Here is a 16,161-nt window from a genome sequence, read left to right on the forward strand (position 1 = left end):
ACAAAAGGACTAGTTGTGAGCATTAAAATACAGTTATTCAGAGAATTAAAGACTAAATAGGGGTTAAACACAGTTAGTAAATGCTAAAGGAGTATAAAATGTAATGGCTATATGCTCCATTAGTACAAAAAGAAAAACAACAGCTGGAGATGTGGGCAGCACATGCGAAAGAAAAAAATTTTAAATACATACACATAAATACATACGCATACTTTTTTCATTTGCTCTCTCTCCACTGAAAAGGCCTACAAACAGTGATTAACCCAATAGCAATAAGTATCCTTGACCCCCAGATTGTTCTTGAAATATCATTTCCCACTAAAAGAAATGACAGATTCCAGGTCTAGTGTGGGAAAAGAGGGGAGTCTGCGTAATCTTACCTTACCAGATAGAAATGAAACAATGTAAAATAACAGGGCCATGCCAATCAAAATGACTAGAAGCCAACTGGACAAGGAACCACTGGTTGCAGATGGGACAATTTAAGCTTCACTAAGAATAATAATATTAAAAATAATATAACACCTTTAGAGGATGATAGGGAACCAATTCAATATCTTGAAAACTGGCAAATAAAAGAATCAAGCATTTATCCTAAATTTCCTATATCATAAGGTAATCAGTATTTGTGAGAAAATGTCTCTTTTTAAATATATTCTAACTAATAAATGAAAATAAAATTACAGAATTTTAATGATAAACTGGATATGAAGTACTCCCTAATACAGAGCATACCTCCTACGGTCTTACCAAAGGGATCAAACCTGAGTCTGATCAAGCCTCTGGATCTAGCTGCGGCTTTGCAGGAAATGCAAAGGAAAGAGAAACATGTTAACTCTACCACGAGTATGCAATCGGCAAAATACAGACTGCCTTAGATAAAATAAAGGGAACCTGAAGATTAAAAAAAGTTAAAGATATTCCAATTTTAAAATATAAGCAACAATAAACTATGATGTCTAGTGGTATAATTTTGGGAGATAAAATTAAAGAAAGTCAAGGAAGTAGTTCCTATAAAAGTCAAGGCAGTGATTTAGGAAAAAAGCAAGATTTGAGACAGGGTAGATGGAGGGCTTTCTAAGTTGGCTGACAAGGTTCTCTTTATTGATCTGGGTGGTGTTCTTATGAAAACTTATTAAGCTACATATTTATTTGTTGGTGTTTTCTATAACTGTGTTTCATTTTGTAAATCAAAAGTTAAAAAAATCAGAAACCCTGGTTTCTAGTCCTAGCTACTAACTGGGGGCTGTTGCACACTTCATTTGCAAAATGTAGAGATGCTCTAAGATAATTCCAGACCTAATATAAATTAAAAAACACCTCAGGGCTTCCCTGGTGGCGCAGTGGTTGAGAGTCCGCCTGCCGATGCAGGGGACACGGGTTCGTGCCCCGGTCCGGGAAGATCCCACATGCCGCGAGGAGGCTGGGCCCGTGAGCCACGGCCGCTGAGCCTGCGCGTCCGGAGCCTGTGCTCCGCAACGGGAGAGGCCACAACAGTGAGAGGTCCGCGTACCGCAAAAAAAAAAAAAAAAAACAAAAACAAAAAACTTGGGCTTCCCTGGTGGCGCAGTGGTTGAGAGTCCGCCTGCCGATGCAGGGGACGTGGGTTCGTGCCCCGGTCTGGGAGGATCCCACATGCCGCAGAGCGGCTGGGCCCGTGAGCCATGGCCGCTGAGCCTGCGCGTCTGGAGCCTGTGCTCCACAACGGGAGAGGTCACAGCAGTGAGAGGCCCGCGTAACGCAAAAAAAAAAACAAAAAAAACAAGGACAACAACAACTTGATTTACCTGTATCTGACAATGTTTTCAAAATTTACATATGAAACTGAAATCTAAAAAATAAAACACACACTGAAAGTTATGAAAACACCCTCAATCAAGTCTAGATTTTCTACTTGGAGAAAACGTTCATACATGCAAATGAACACACAACTAATATTTTCTCAAAACACAGTTCTCTTCTGATCAAAATATGCCTAGAAGGCTGATACTGCAGAAAACTCTGTCCTCCATGTTTGAGAACACCATGACCTACTGAGCTAGAACAAGTGATGATACCTTTCAAAATACTTTTAACACTACATCTACACACCTACATACATACACATATGTGAAAGTCTATAATCCTGCACTTACGAACTCAATTTACACTCAGTCATTTCATCATGAGAAACTTTTCTTACAATCTTTCTATGTGCCTTTTAAAATTATGTTCTATAATACTTGTTATTTAACTTTATTTTTTGTTAAAGAAGACTAAGCAAGAACTACAGAAATACTTAAGAAAGGATTCAAGGAGTAAAGCTAAACGCCATCCAAACTTTTCTAACAAATGCCTCGGAGGAGCCCTTGAAGTCACTTGACTGCAGTCTAGATTGACTAGGAAAGAAAAAAATTAGAAACAAAGTCAAAGGAAGCTAGTAAACTTCCAGGAGCACTTATAAAAGAGGATTTCTGCTTCATTCCCTGGAAAAAGAAATCAAAAAGGAAAAAACTAAATACAAATAGGGAATAAAGGATGGATGTTATAATTATGCACCTTAGAAATGTGAGATTAGGCCTTTTTTATTTCATGTCAGCCCACCTAAAATGACCTTGTTACTTGCAGCTGGGATACAGTTTCCTATGACATATTGGGGGGCAGCGGGGGATGTCAAGGAGCCTGTAAGAACTTTGGATTCCAACCTAGTGCAATCCTCAGGAACTAGAAGTATGCATTTTGAAGAGAGATTTTTAAAGCATTATATCCACACCTAATGGTACAGCCAAAAAAGACCATGCGCTGATAAGTCATAGTTGTAGTGGTTGTAGTCTGTATAGAAGTAAACTGCCTGGACAGTGTCGTCATCTCAATGTATAAAAATAAATTAGGAAAAAAAGAATATGAATGGTTCTTAGAGACATAATCGTTCTTAAAGACATCATAAAGGTGTTATACTACACAGCATAAAACAAAATGTCCCCCAAAACTCTTTAAATGTCTCTCTCTCTCTCCCCCTGAAACTCCACCTCCCCACAGAGGACCAGATATCTTTCTGGTTCTCCTGTCCTATCGCTCAAACACGCCTGGCTGATTGTCCTCTTCCTCCTTTCACTTTCTGGGATATAGGTTTTGGCCTCTCTAAGTTGTCTCTAGTTTTGAATTGCCACGCATCACCCTGAAAAAGCCTAGAAGTGGAACAGCAAATTTTTTCTTCTCAACAAATAGAAAAGAGATTTTATTTTTACTAATCCTTTGTAACGCGTTGGGGTGGGAGTAGGAGGGTGTTGGCAACTCATTGATCTAAATCCTACTCTCTACAGCTATCCTCTTTAACACATTCTTTAGTTGCATATAAATTAATCCATGGTTTTCTGTTAACCCTGTCATGGGAGACTTCCATATTACCCAGACAAAATACACCCAGAAAATGAACACAACATATACACTGATGTCACAGATAAAGGGTATGGTACACCTAAACAAAGAAGAAATAAGAAAAGGAAAACTTGGTGAAGGCAGCAACTCTATTAGGATATATCTCCCAAGCTTGGTTGGTTCCACTCAAAAGAATCTTGACTACAAAAATCATCACTTAATATCTGAAGGGGGCTTTAAAATATGTTTAAGGAAAAAAAGGATTAAAAATAATTGAACCACATGTAATAAAAGAGAATTATACTCACAGTTGGGTTAAGCATAATTAAATACATTTATATGGTAGATTTGTATTTTAAATTCTAGCTCACTTCCATTTAGAAAATAGGAGAATTCTTTGGCAATTGTGGTTTAAGAGATCCTCTCTTGTTCTAGAATTTTCTTCATCCTACCTTGTTCAGGAACTGTGGGTTCTCTTCCATTTGGACTATCACATCACATCCTACTTATAAGGTCCTTACCACTAATTGCAGAATAGTCTTACCCTCCAGCAAGTCATAGTACATAGGTAAAATCTGTATCGTTCTTTCTTGAAAGAAGTTTTCTCCAATAAACTTGCTGCTAAGCACAAGTCATTTACCAAGGGATGGGCACCTGGCCTTGTAGTGCCTCCCCATCTATGCTCTGAGTATACTGGGTGAGGGGAGGATCTTTTAAGATACTCCTTTGGATGGAAAAAGAAATTTCCAGAGTGAATTAAAGAGATAGCCCACGTAGGCCAAAATGTATCTGGATGGTCTATCAGGATGTTTACAGCAGCAAAGCAAAAACCCAGCTTAAAGCAGCTTCAATAAGAACTGGCATCACCTCATATAATGGAAGAGTTGGGAGGCAGGACTGCACTGGGCCAGAGCAGCAGCTCCATGACGTCAAGCGTCAAGCACCCCACACCCCCTCACAGCCACGACAAGTAGCAGGGAATGGCAGCTTTCCTGCTCTGGACCCTTTTATGAGGGAGAGAAACCTTTCTCAGAAGCCCCCACCAGACCTGACCATCAGACTGTACTGGCCAAACCTGGATCACATACCCATGCCCTAGGAACTTAGAAACACGTGAATCTGGCATTTTTAGCCTCAAGTATGATATTTGCTTAGTAAATTTTAATAATCTTTCCTAACTGAAGAAATTCAGTCTTACTATTTGGCCACCTAAACTGAAACCTACTAAGATCTTGGAAACAACCTAGTTTGATCGATGGTTTTTATTGTTTTTTTGTTTTTTCCTATTTTAAAACCAAGCTGATCTACTTTAGGGCTAGTTTGAGTGTTAACATTTCAAAAGCGTTTTCAAAAAATCAACTGTAGGCATCAATACTATTTTCCAAAAAATAATATTAATGCTTACCCACAAAAGAGAATCGCAAAGCAAATTCTAAGGCTAAAATGTTAACATCTGACAAAGTCCCCACATCCTCTCTAGAACAACCTACCTATGAACTTTGTTTTTCTCAGAGAAACTTTTGCAGTACTCATTGACCTAAATATACTGGCATAACAAAGTCCATATCCTAGAGTTAATAAAATGTGTTTTTACTTCCAGAGCAAAAACAGATGACTGGTCAGTTTGAACTTTCTACAATGTTAACCATTTGCTGAATTATTCAGAACCCTCCTAGGAAAAGCCATGACTCTCCACACACCAATTAAATGCTTTAATCATACTTTAGATAACTAATCTATTTCAATCCTGATAACCTAATTACTTAATTCTAGTAAATAAATCCCAGCCCAAGTCCAAAATAGAGTATTAAACTTTAAAATCAGTGAATGTAAGCTGAAACAGATCCACTATGAAGAAGTTCAAAATGTTTTATTCTATAAAAAAGTCTGTTTATCTGAAATTCCAGAATTAAACTGCACTATTATGCTAGGGTTTTCTATACCAGTTCTAACTAATGTATTATCTCTTGTAATTATATTAAGTGGATTCATGCTTGTTGGATTTAAAATTCCCTAACAGGAGACTCTGCCCTGATGACTCAACATAAAACAGGTACACCATCTCCACTCCCCCTGCATTTTTTTCCCCACATCACATTTCACCTCCCATTACATGTGTTTGTGTGTTTCTGTCATGTGTGTCTCATTGCTCCATAGGAAACAATGACACACTATCTTGGTGCTCAGTCGCTGGGGCCTTAAATACAGACACTTTTATTAAGTGCCCGACATACAGACACTTAATAAATGTGTTGAGTGAACAAATGAACGTCTTAGAAATGTAGACTCACTAATAAGAAATTTGTATTTTTACTGAGGTACATTTACTTATATTTTTAATTGTGGTGTAATGATTTCAACAGTAAGAATTTCAACAGTAAATCACAAAGAAAAATAAAAAACAAACAATTGCTACTACAACCACTGCTACCACAAGAGGCAGCCACCAGTTAAAAATCTGTTACGTTCTAATCACAGAATAAACAATTTAATTCTAACAACAAGCCTATGGTGTACGTATTAGCCCCATCTTATGGACGAGGGGATTGAGGATCAGAAAGATAAAATAAGATGTCCAAGATCAAACAGAGGATAAACAGTCAATCCAAAACACAGAGCTCTGACTCCTAAATCCCCACTGTTAATTTGTGATGGCCAAGTATCATCAAGGGACAAAAGCAATTCACATCTCAATGGCAAGATACAGAGCCCATAGAAAGAACTGGGAAAAGCACAGTACTCAGTGAATTCTACACCTGAACATCAGGCAGCCAAAAAATGAGACATGTTTAAAAATTAAACATCACTTGAGTCTTTCCTCCAAAAGAAATACCTCAGAATCACTGACTGGTCTAGTAGATAAATGGAGTTAAAGTATAAATAACTTACATTCTTAAAAGCTGCCCTTGGGTTAAAGTATCCAGTGAAAACTACAGTGTGTTTAGTTATTTTTCTCAAATCCAATTCTATTTTATGTTCAGCCAAAAGCATTTTCTACTGTCTTTCTACCGAGCCTTGCTTCTTCATTAGCTTCCATCTTATATTTTTCATCCAATCCAGTTAGTCGCAATTTTTTTATGACAACAAAGCTCATTTGTTGTTCCATGAAATAAATATAATTGATTCTGTGTGCTGGTCATGTTTCTCAGACATTTAGTTATTACTTCCACCCACATATTTCATGTTTCCCTAGAAAAGTGGCAGCCATGTGGATTCTTAATGCTCCTTGCAGTGTCTACATTTATAATTTGTTGCAAGCTAATTTTATCCACAGGGAAACTCACATTAAAGATAGGCCTCTAAGCCACTATTATGTATCCTGATTTAGGTAGTTAGAGTAAAATCAGTCTCACTTTTCTACAATACAAGTATTATCCCAGTTTATAAGTGACATTAGAAATCAATACCCATCTTAATTCACTAACAAGGAGGGGTGTCCTAGAGTGAGTGGACCAAGCAACCACAGTGCTTCTTAACAGTGTGAGTGGCCAAACAGCAAAAGCAGTTTAAAAGTTATAAGGTGAGAAATGCTTTCAAATTAAACAAACTTATTATAATACTTGTACCTTTAATTATACATACAAAAGCTCTATGATTACAGCTGCCCGCAAACTTAGGCACTTCATTAGGCAAATGTATTGTTTTCCATACCACAACATGCTTCAGCAGTACTTCTCAACTTGACAGTTTTACTTACTGTCTTGGAAGCAGTATTAATGTACTGCATCACCATTTCTTTTTTGATACTGAAGTCCTTTTCCCGCAATGGTGCCTTTTTATCTTCATTTAAATTCATATCTTCCTGGAAAACACAATTAAAAAGCCTCGTTTTAGAATCTAAGTAGAGCAACAGTTCTACATACACAATGAACAGAAAATCAATACTTTGTGACTAAAGCAGCATTAACTGTTTTGGAATGATTTACATGTAGCTCTGCCAGGAGAAAAAAGAGAAAGGACCTGGAGATACAGAGAACAGAGTATTCTAGATCATTTTAGCAGGTAAAACACTTACCAGAAAAACTTTTTAAATTCACAGCAGGCTAGTAAAATTACATTCACATCACTATAGATAATTAGACAGTTGAAGATTTCTGCCTTCCATAAGCTTATTAGGATTCACAATTTATATATAATTGTGAAATATATATATTACATATAAAAATATATTTATCTATATGTATTATAGTCAATATATAATATTTATAATTTATATAAATATATTTTAAAATATAAACATATTTTTACAACAGCTGTACCTGAAGCCATCTTGCACCATTCTGAAAGCGCTCCTCCATATATCATAAGAATTAAAAGGTAAATAAGCCAATCCCTTTTCAGATTCTGATAAGCTACAAGCACATACCAAATACCTAATACTGATCCTAGCAAAAGGTGAAGCATCCTACAGTTTTAACTGTCTCTTCTCCACCCCTATCAAAAATATTCATTAATTTATTGCATGTTCTAAATCACATAAAAGTGGCACTCATAAAAAGAAGTACCACCTAAAAACCTAACATTTCTCAACAGCACCAATCAAAATAAAGGTTTAGGTAAGCTAGATCTTGCTACAGACCTAATTCTGACTAAAAACTGCAAGTCAATAATATCCGCATAAAGATATGAATTACGACCAGAATCCATCAGCTCAGTTGACAAAGGAAGGGAGGCTGAGGTAAGACAAAAATGGCTGAAGGAGAGGGCAGCTCAAATGGATTTCCTCCTGATCTTAGCCTTGGGTCATCTGTGTGCAATGTAGGACATCTTAATGTATATAAACTACATATCCACTCAGAAACGTGCCCATAAAAATCAGGACTTTGGATCACCCAGTGAGCCCAGAAAGTTAAATTTCTTCTAAGTTTTATAAGGGTTCTACAATTCAGACACTGTAGTTTATGCCTTTAGCTGACTCAGTTTTTGGCTACCAAAACTGTGAAGCAATTAAAAGTCAAAATTCCCTTCATTTCACCTTGATACAAAATTTAAGATCTTAGAAGTTGTCCCGTTTGATACTCCAATAAAAGGTAGCAATTAGTAACGTCACTCTTGGCTATTCTGGTTAGAAATATCCTATTATGTGAATAATGGTTTAGTTTGTTTCTTTTTTTTTTCTCTAAGCCAGTGATTTTCAATACACCTTAACACCACTTAGGAAGCATTCCGGAAATGTCTCGGGGCATTTTGGTTGTCATGGTGACTGAGGTGATGCTACCAGCATTTACAGGGGAAAGGTGTGCTAGACATTCTGCAACACATGAGCTAATCCTACACAATAAGAAACTGTCCTGTGTCCCACAGAGAGATAAACAGAGAGAACGAGAGAGGGAAAATCATAATTATCTATGCCTAGACTCTAATTCAATGAAATTAGATGTAAAACAGAATATGTAAATTGTTACATATTTAATACTTTATATATTATGTAACTTAATATACATTGAATTTTCCAAGAATCCAACTACTCTGTAAATTATAGTTGCACTGTTTTTGTTTTAAGCGTTACCATCATTTGTGTTCCATTTCTGAAATTTAGGTATCCCAGGACAATGCTGCTTGTGGTATCTGAATCAACAGAACAACATACCTATATCAACCTACATCGTAGCTGTTGTACTCACAGTGGCATGAGGCAAAGACTCCAGAATGTGACTTTATTGTGCCTTCTTGAGTAGTCGATGGCCAACTGTTTACAATGAAATACATACTGTTTTATTATATAGTACAGTAGGCATTATATGTTGATTTTTTTTAAATTATGAGTGGAGATAGTTTATATAATCTATAAAGAATTGAACTAAGAAAAAGTAATGAGGAAGTTAAGGAGCAATTGCTATAAAAGGTGTGTGTGAGGGGCACCTAAGAGCACAGAGAACATCTGTTTTAAATTATTCACTGTATTTTTTATTTTCTGTCTAATGGCCAAATGTGACCCAGCCTCTTTAACCAGCAAATTAAAATACTTAACAGATATAGAAAACTAAAAAACAGAAAACCCATTAGCTGTGGCTGAAATCAAAATAAAATTTTAAGGTGGGGAGTTGTAAGAAAGAAAAGACTACTGCTTTCTTTCTGGAAAGGCATCTTCACGATAACATGAGCTTATACACAAACGTTGTATGTTTGGAATTAAGGAAGAAACCCAGAGTTCTCCCAACTTCTTTCCTCTGGCTTACCCCACCTCTCTTGTCTAAATATGACACTCAACTCCATAACGAAAGTTTAATGACAGTGGCTGCTTAAAAACAAGAGGAAACAAAGAAGAAATGATACTACAGAGAAGTTTGGAATCACCTACATAATCGCACAAACCTTCCAGGATCACTCACTAGGTATGTAACTTCATCTAACAGATGGTCCTTCTCTTTACATCCAGGAAGAAATGGCACTCGAAAGAGTAAGAAAAGTTCTGCCCTTTACAAAAGGAAAAAGAGAAATAAGGGAGTGATGGAAAGAAAAAAAAATGTATGTATCTATGGAATAGGGTACAGGATTTTTAGAATGGATTTTGAATCTTTATCAGTGGAGAACAGGGCTAAAAAAGAAGAAAACTCTACAAGACACTGGCACTGAACCTCTGAGGGTCACAGAGTCCTAGCGAAATGTATTGGAGCTTCTTCCCAGAAAATGCACATCCATATTTTATGTTATAGTTCCAATTCAAGTTAAGCTGAACATCTTCCAAAGCTATCCAAGAACCTGGAGGTGGGAGGCAATGCGGGAGCCAAGCATCTCTATTTAATAAGCCCCTGCCTTAAGGCAAAACCTTCAGCATGAGATTTTGAATATCACATAGTCTAAACTCCATGTATGTATTACACAACAGAAAATACAGGCTCATAGAAATGAAATGACTTTTCAGAGCTATCTGGTTGTTAGAAGCTTGAGAACTGGAGCCCAGACACCCAGTCTAGTGCAGTTTCCAGATAACTGTAAAGGGTCTCTTGTGAGCAAGTCATCAGTTTTCACATTAGTGAGTTCACAGCTGGTTAGTATGATCATATCGCATTTCCGTTGTCTTAGGGCACGTTCCCTAGAGGCAGACCTGGGACAGGGATGCAGGTGCAGGTGATTAATGAGGGGGATGCTCTCAGGAAAAGGGGACTGAGACAGGGACATTCGAAAATGTGGCCTCAGCTGGATTCTCGCTTCAGCCTGAAGTGCACAGCAGTAGATAGTACCTGGAGGGAGAGGCCAGCCTTGACACCACCCAAGTCAGTCAGCCATTAGCTGCAGGACCCCAGTTCCCTGAGGCCAAATCTCTGGATTAAGAGGGCAGATGTGAACCACCAGGAGCCAACACTCACACCTGGGTACGCCCGTAACCAGCCTGGTGAAGGGGGTCTTGGAGGGGCACCAACAGTGTCCACTACAGCATTTGAAAATAACTTACTTTATATTATAATAAGCCTTCTTTCTAAGCAGAACTGAATAATACAGAAACCCACATTTATGGCCTACACAAGCAATATAAACCTCTGTGTGTTAACCAGTTCTTCCATTCAAACACAGGTCAGGACATGTAGTACACTGTGTGGATACAGAATGATACTGTAGCTACAGATTTTATAACAGCCCTGAAAAACAGCTTACTTCAATATATATATCTATACATTGATATATATGTAACTCAATAAATATCTGTAATAAATAAAATAATAAACAGCAAATACATAGAACACATAACTGTACAAGGCCTGAGGAATGATTTGAATGAGGCTAATATTTCAGTGGGTATGAGATAAATTCTATTTCTTTAAATGGAAAAACCTTATCAGTTGGCTATTTAACTGAATATAGCTCATTTAAAAATATTTTTTGAGTAGTCATCAATCAAAACTTTAGTGTCTGTCAATCTGAAGAGTAATTATTGGTTTTGTTGTGAAAGTTCTATTAATACCTTAGCAACATACATAATGAATTAACTCACTTATAGCACTACCTTCATATACATGCTTAAACACAGTTTTTTGCCTGGGGAAATTGGGAGTCGCAGCATCAAAAAGTAATTTTCCTTTAGTTAATTACTTTCTAATTAAAAACTATACTTAAATTGAATCACTGTGTTACTTCACTATGTGAGTCTGACTGGCACTAGGGGCAGATTTCAGAAATACAGGGAAGAAATACTGAAGAAAAAAAATTAAGGGGCATGCTAAAAAATAAGCAGGATTCTTGGAAAGTGTCAAGGTCATGAGAGATGAGGAAGTACTACTGATCAGGAGATGAAAGAAACATGGCAAACCAAACATAAGATGTGATGCTGGGCTGTAACCTAGAACAGGAAAAGCACATCAGTGATAAAACTGCTAAAATCTGAATAAAGTCTATGGTTTGGTAACTACTGTACCAACATTAATTTCTTAGTATTAATAATTGCACTAAAGTTATATAAGATGCTGGCATTAGAGGAAGTTGGGTGAACGGTATAAAAGAATTCTCTGTACTATTTTTGCAATTCTTCTGTAAGTCTAAGATTATTTCAAAATAAAGTTTTTTAAAAACTAAATTAAAATATTCATAAAACTTCTGCTTTAAAAAACTAATTTGAAAAGAACAAGAAAAATGGAACATCCTACATTCTTTAAAAATACAGTAGTTTTTTAAACATCCACTAAATAAATGTTTGTAGTGTATTGGCCACAATAAATACACACAAACTTGATGGAGGGGAGGGAAGTAAAGAAACCACTATCAAGACAAATCTGAGGCTACCGAGAGGAAGAGTTAAGACACAGGTAACAGAAGCCCATTCAAAATCTTTTAAAGGTCAGGCATCCTTCGGAATTTTCCAAAACACAAAGTTCAAGTTGCTCACATGTCTTCCCATTTTCATTCCAAATCTACTCTCTGAACCATCCTTCTCATTCATTCTCGAAGCAACACTTGCTACACCTTTTCACAAGGACCTGGTATTTCTATAATCTTAAATAGCGGTTAAGTCTGAGCCAGGCATTGTGCTAAAATACTTATAAGCACAATTTATTTAATACTCAGTAATAACCCTTTGAGGTATGTACTATCCTCTCTTTATTGATGAGAGAACTAAAACTTAGGGAAATCCTGTAAATTGGCCACAGTCCTGTAGCTTAGATTTGTCTCTCCATTCTTATTTCCATATTATTTATCTCCATTATCTAAAATCCCACTTCCGGGCTTCCCTGGTGGCGCAGTGGTTGACAGTCCGCCTGCCGATGCAGGGGACACGGGTTCGTGCCCCGGTCCGGGAGGATCCCACATGCTGCGGAGCGGCTGGGCCCGTGAGCCATGGCCGCTGAGCCTGCGCATCCGGAGCCTGTGCTCTGCAATGGGAGAGGCCACAACAGTGAGAGGCCCGTGTACCGCAAAAAATTAAAATAAAAATAAAATAAAATAAATAAAATCCTACTTCCTCTGGGCCTAATGCCATCTGACATGCTCGGCAGCCAACACCTTGTGTTGACTCCTCTGCCAGTCCATGCCTTCACACCCACAACCAGCAATCTTCATTTCCACTTTCCTCAGCCTCGGTCTTCATGACCACACCTGGGCCTTTTCATTAGCTAAAAACTGTTCCACCTCTAGTATCATCATAATCCCCAAGATCCTTTTCTCTGACCTCAATCTTCTATCTTTTCACTTCTCCCACTCCCAAGCCACCTATTTTTTGACCTCAATAAAACCTCCAGTGTCGTGACCCCCTCCATTTTCTCCCAATTAGTCTCTTATGGTCCATCACTTCCTATAACATTGATGGAAAATCCTAGTGGTCTCTCCTCACATTCCCTAGAGTACTCATTTCAAACTTGCCATTTCCAGGAGCTATGAAACCATTGCTTCTACCTACCATTTTCAGTAAGCAAATTTTAATTTCCTCCATGAAAAGGAACCTATAATTCAATTTCCTGTTTCCTCTATTACCAATTTATTTGCACACTAATTTTTCTGTGCCAACTCTTGCCTCTATCCAAAGATAATCCCATTCATTTATGCTCTGGATCCTCTTTCCTTTCACCTCCTAAAAGGGCACTGCACATCAGTTACCCTGTTTTAATCCCGTTTCACTAAATTCTTCTCAGTTGGTTGGGTCTCAGTATATAAACATGTTAATCCTTAATGGATTAAAAATTAAAAGAAAAAAGCCTCCCCTCAACCCTAGCTCTCCTTTGTATATGCCTTTCTTTTTCCTCCTTCACAAATAATTTTTAAAAGAACTTTTTTCTACACTTGCCGTCTCTTTTACATTGCATATACTTTTTAGATATTTGTCAAATGAGATATAACAAAACTTCCCAAATAGAATTTGCTAATCCTATTTTGGGACAAACATGAAATGCAGGTAATTTTCTGGGAAATGGAGCTGGAGCCAGAGATAACACTCACAGCCCCAGTCTTGAAGAGTAATGGAAACAAAGTCCAGCTCCAGAGGCAGGGTCTCCAGGCAGTGGCACTGGCACAGGTAAAACTGGCCAAGCTAAAATCCATCATGTCTTCAGGGAGCACTAGCAGAACCACACACAACCTCTGTGACCTGGAACCGTCAGTGTGTGGTTGAGCTGTGCAAAGCAGCACCTGCTTGAGAGGTGAATAGCACTGAGATCCTACCAAGACTTCACTCACCAGGCTGTGTGACTTTGTGTGGTGTTGTGTCCTCTCAGAGGAAAGAAGGTGTACACATTTTTCTAATTTGCACAAGGACACCAGATGGGTAGCTGTGGCCCTGACCTGGAAACCAGGTCAATGACATGTAGTCAAGCCAGCAGCTTTTAAGATGCTCCAAAGGATTTTTCCTATGTGTCAGATGGGGCCAGAAGTTCTCACAAACCAGGAAAATCCAAGTTTGCTACTATCTTTAGACACCTTGACTCCATCCTAGGCTGATAAAATATCAACACAAAATAAATACCTTCTACTTCTTCTCTGGCAAAACTGAGAGAGAAAAAAAGATGTAATCTTAATACTCATGCACATACATGCAACTAGTGAGCACCAAGGTGTAATCAAGCAGAGAATGGCAAACAGAGAGTGGACATTTTTTCAACTGAATTACAAACATTAGACTCACTATTTTCATTCATGGATGTGGATTTTACAAGACAGCATGTTCATTAAATTTACATACATCAAGTTGAGTGGGATAGTTAATGTCATGGAGAGTCAGACTAAACTTAAAATGATTGACTTATTTGGAGAATTAAGTGAACATACAAGCAGCAAATTGAAGATGGTCAGGTGTGAGGAAATTTACCCAGAAAGGAAAAACACTACAGACAGGCAGAAGCACGACTAGAGTTATAAAATGGATCCTGGAAAAACAGTACAATAATGGATCAAAACATTCATAAGGATCAATAAGCATAATATTAAAAGGTAAAAATTGGAAGCACAGCAATATCAAAACCAAACACTCTTATTGTCAACAGCTATCATCTCATTTCAGTAGTGTTCAATGCTTTGTTTCATGGGTTAAAGCCAAAATAATTGTTCTTGGTAGCAGTTTTGCTAATGTTTTTTTTTCACTACAGCCACAAATTGGTTATACGTTTTAAGAGGTCCACAGTGATCCCCTAATTACTTCTCCTGGGACCTCAGAGCTCAACATCCTACAAGAGCAATTTTACCCATACTTCTTCTAAAAGTATAATTCTGTCCTTCACCACACTGGAATTCATCTTCCATATCACACAATGTCAAAAGGTCTTGCTGATGTGTATCCCTACTGAGGAATGTTCTTACTACCATGAGTGGTTTAGTGCCAAATAAAAACATCAAAGATTTCATGATCTCATTCCAGGTAATTATATACTCCCAAATAGTGCACATTAACTGAATCTCATGTAGTTCTGCAATTTAATATATTGTATTCTTAGATTAGGCTTAAGTAAAATGAGAAAACCTGTAAAAGATAAATACAACCAAAACCCTGGAACTTGGAATTAACTTTATTACTACTATTTTTTTAATAAATTTATTTATTTTTTTGTTTGTTTTATTTATTTTCGGCTGCATTGGGTCTTCATTGCTGCACGTGGGCTTTCTCTAGTTGCAGGGAGCAGGGGCTACTCTTCGTTGCGGTGCGCGGGCTTCTCATGTTGCAGAGCATGGGCTCTAGGTGCGCGGGCTTCAGCAGTTGTGGCTCACGGGCTCAGTAGTTGCGGTTCACGGGCTCTAGAGCGCAGGCTCAGTAGTTGTGACGCACGGTCTTAATTGCTCCATGGCATGTGGGATCTTCCCAGACCAGGGCTCGAACCCGTGTCCCCTACATTGGCAGGCGGATTCTTAACCACTGCGCCACCAGGGAAGCCCTATTACTACTTTATATTGAAGATGCCCATAAATATGCTAAAGCTATAAAACGGCTTATCTTTCTTTGTCCATCATTTTTACTATGTTCTTATATTAACCTTTATATAATCGTTTCATTTCCTTTACATAACTTTGATTATAAAGAGGTCAGATTTTTTGGTTTCACCAATAGTGGGGTTGGATTCACTGTTCTATCCACAATGTCCTTACTCGATCCCAATTAAAATTAACAGGAAATCAGATAGCTAGCTCATTAACAGGACAGCAGCCATAAAATAGCATTTACCCAGAGATTGACAACAAACTCATAAACATTGTTATTCGACCGAATATTCTAACTGGAGCTTATAGAAAGAGTGCAAACTATTTCAATTTGAAACCAAATTACAATTTAACCTAATGCCAGTATCAGGGAATAAACAAACAGAGAAGAAACTTAAATATCACTTTTTTTCCTCACATGCTATAAATTTTAGCAGAATAGACAAGAAATGAGATGAATATGCAGCATGCTGC

General features: G+C 37.6%; 1 protein-coding gene across 1 annotated transcript in view; it reads right to left on the minus strand.

Moving 5' to 3' along the window:
* The window catches only part of DIAPH3 (diaphanous related formin 3), a 539,529-nt gene that overhangs the window by 448,052 nt on the left and 75,316 nt on the right, over nucleotides 1-16,161 (minus strand). Inside the window, exon 4 of the mRNA XM_073795265.1 lies at nucleotides 7,055-7,159. Coding sequence (XP_073651366.1) covers nucleotides 7,055-7,159 — 105 coding nt within the window. The remainder of the gene's footprint in view (nucleotides 1-7,054; nucleotides 7,160-16,161) is intronic.

Source organism: Tursiops truncatus, chromosome 18, assembly GCF_011762595.2.
Source record: "Tursiops truncatus isolate mTurTru1 chromosome 18, mTurTru1.mat.Y, whole genome shotgun sequence".
Taxonomy (NCBI): Eukaryota; Metazoa; Chordata; class Mammalia; order Artiodactyla; family Delphinidae; genus Tursiops; species Tursiops truncatus.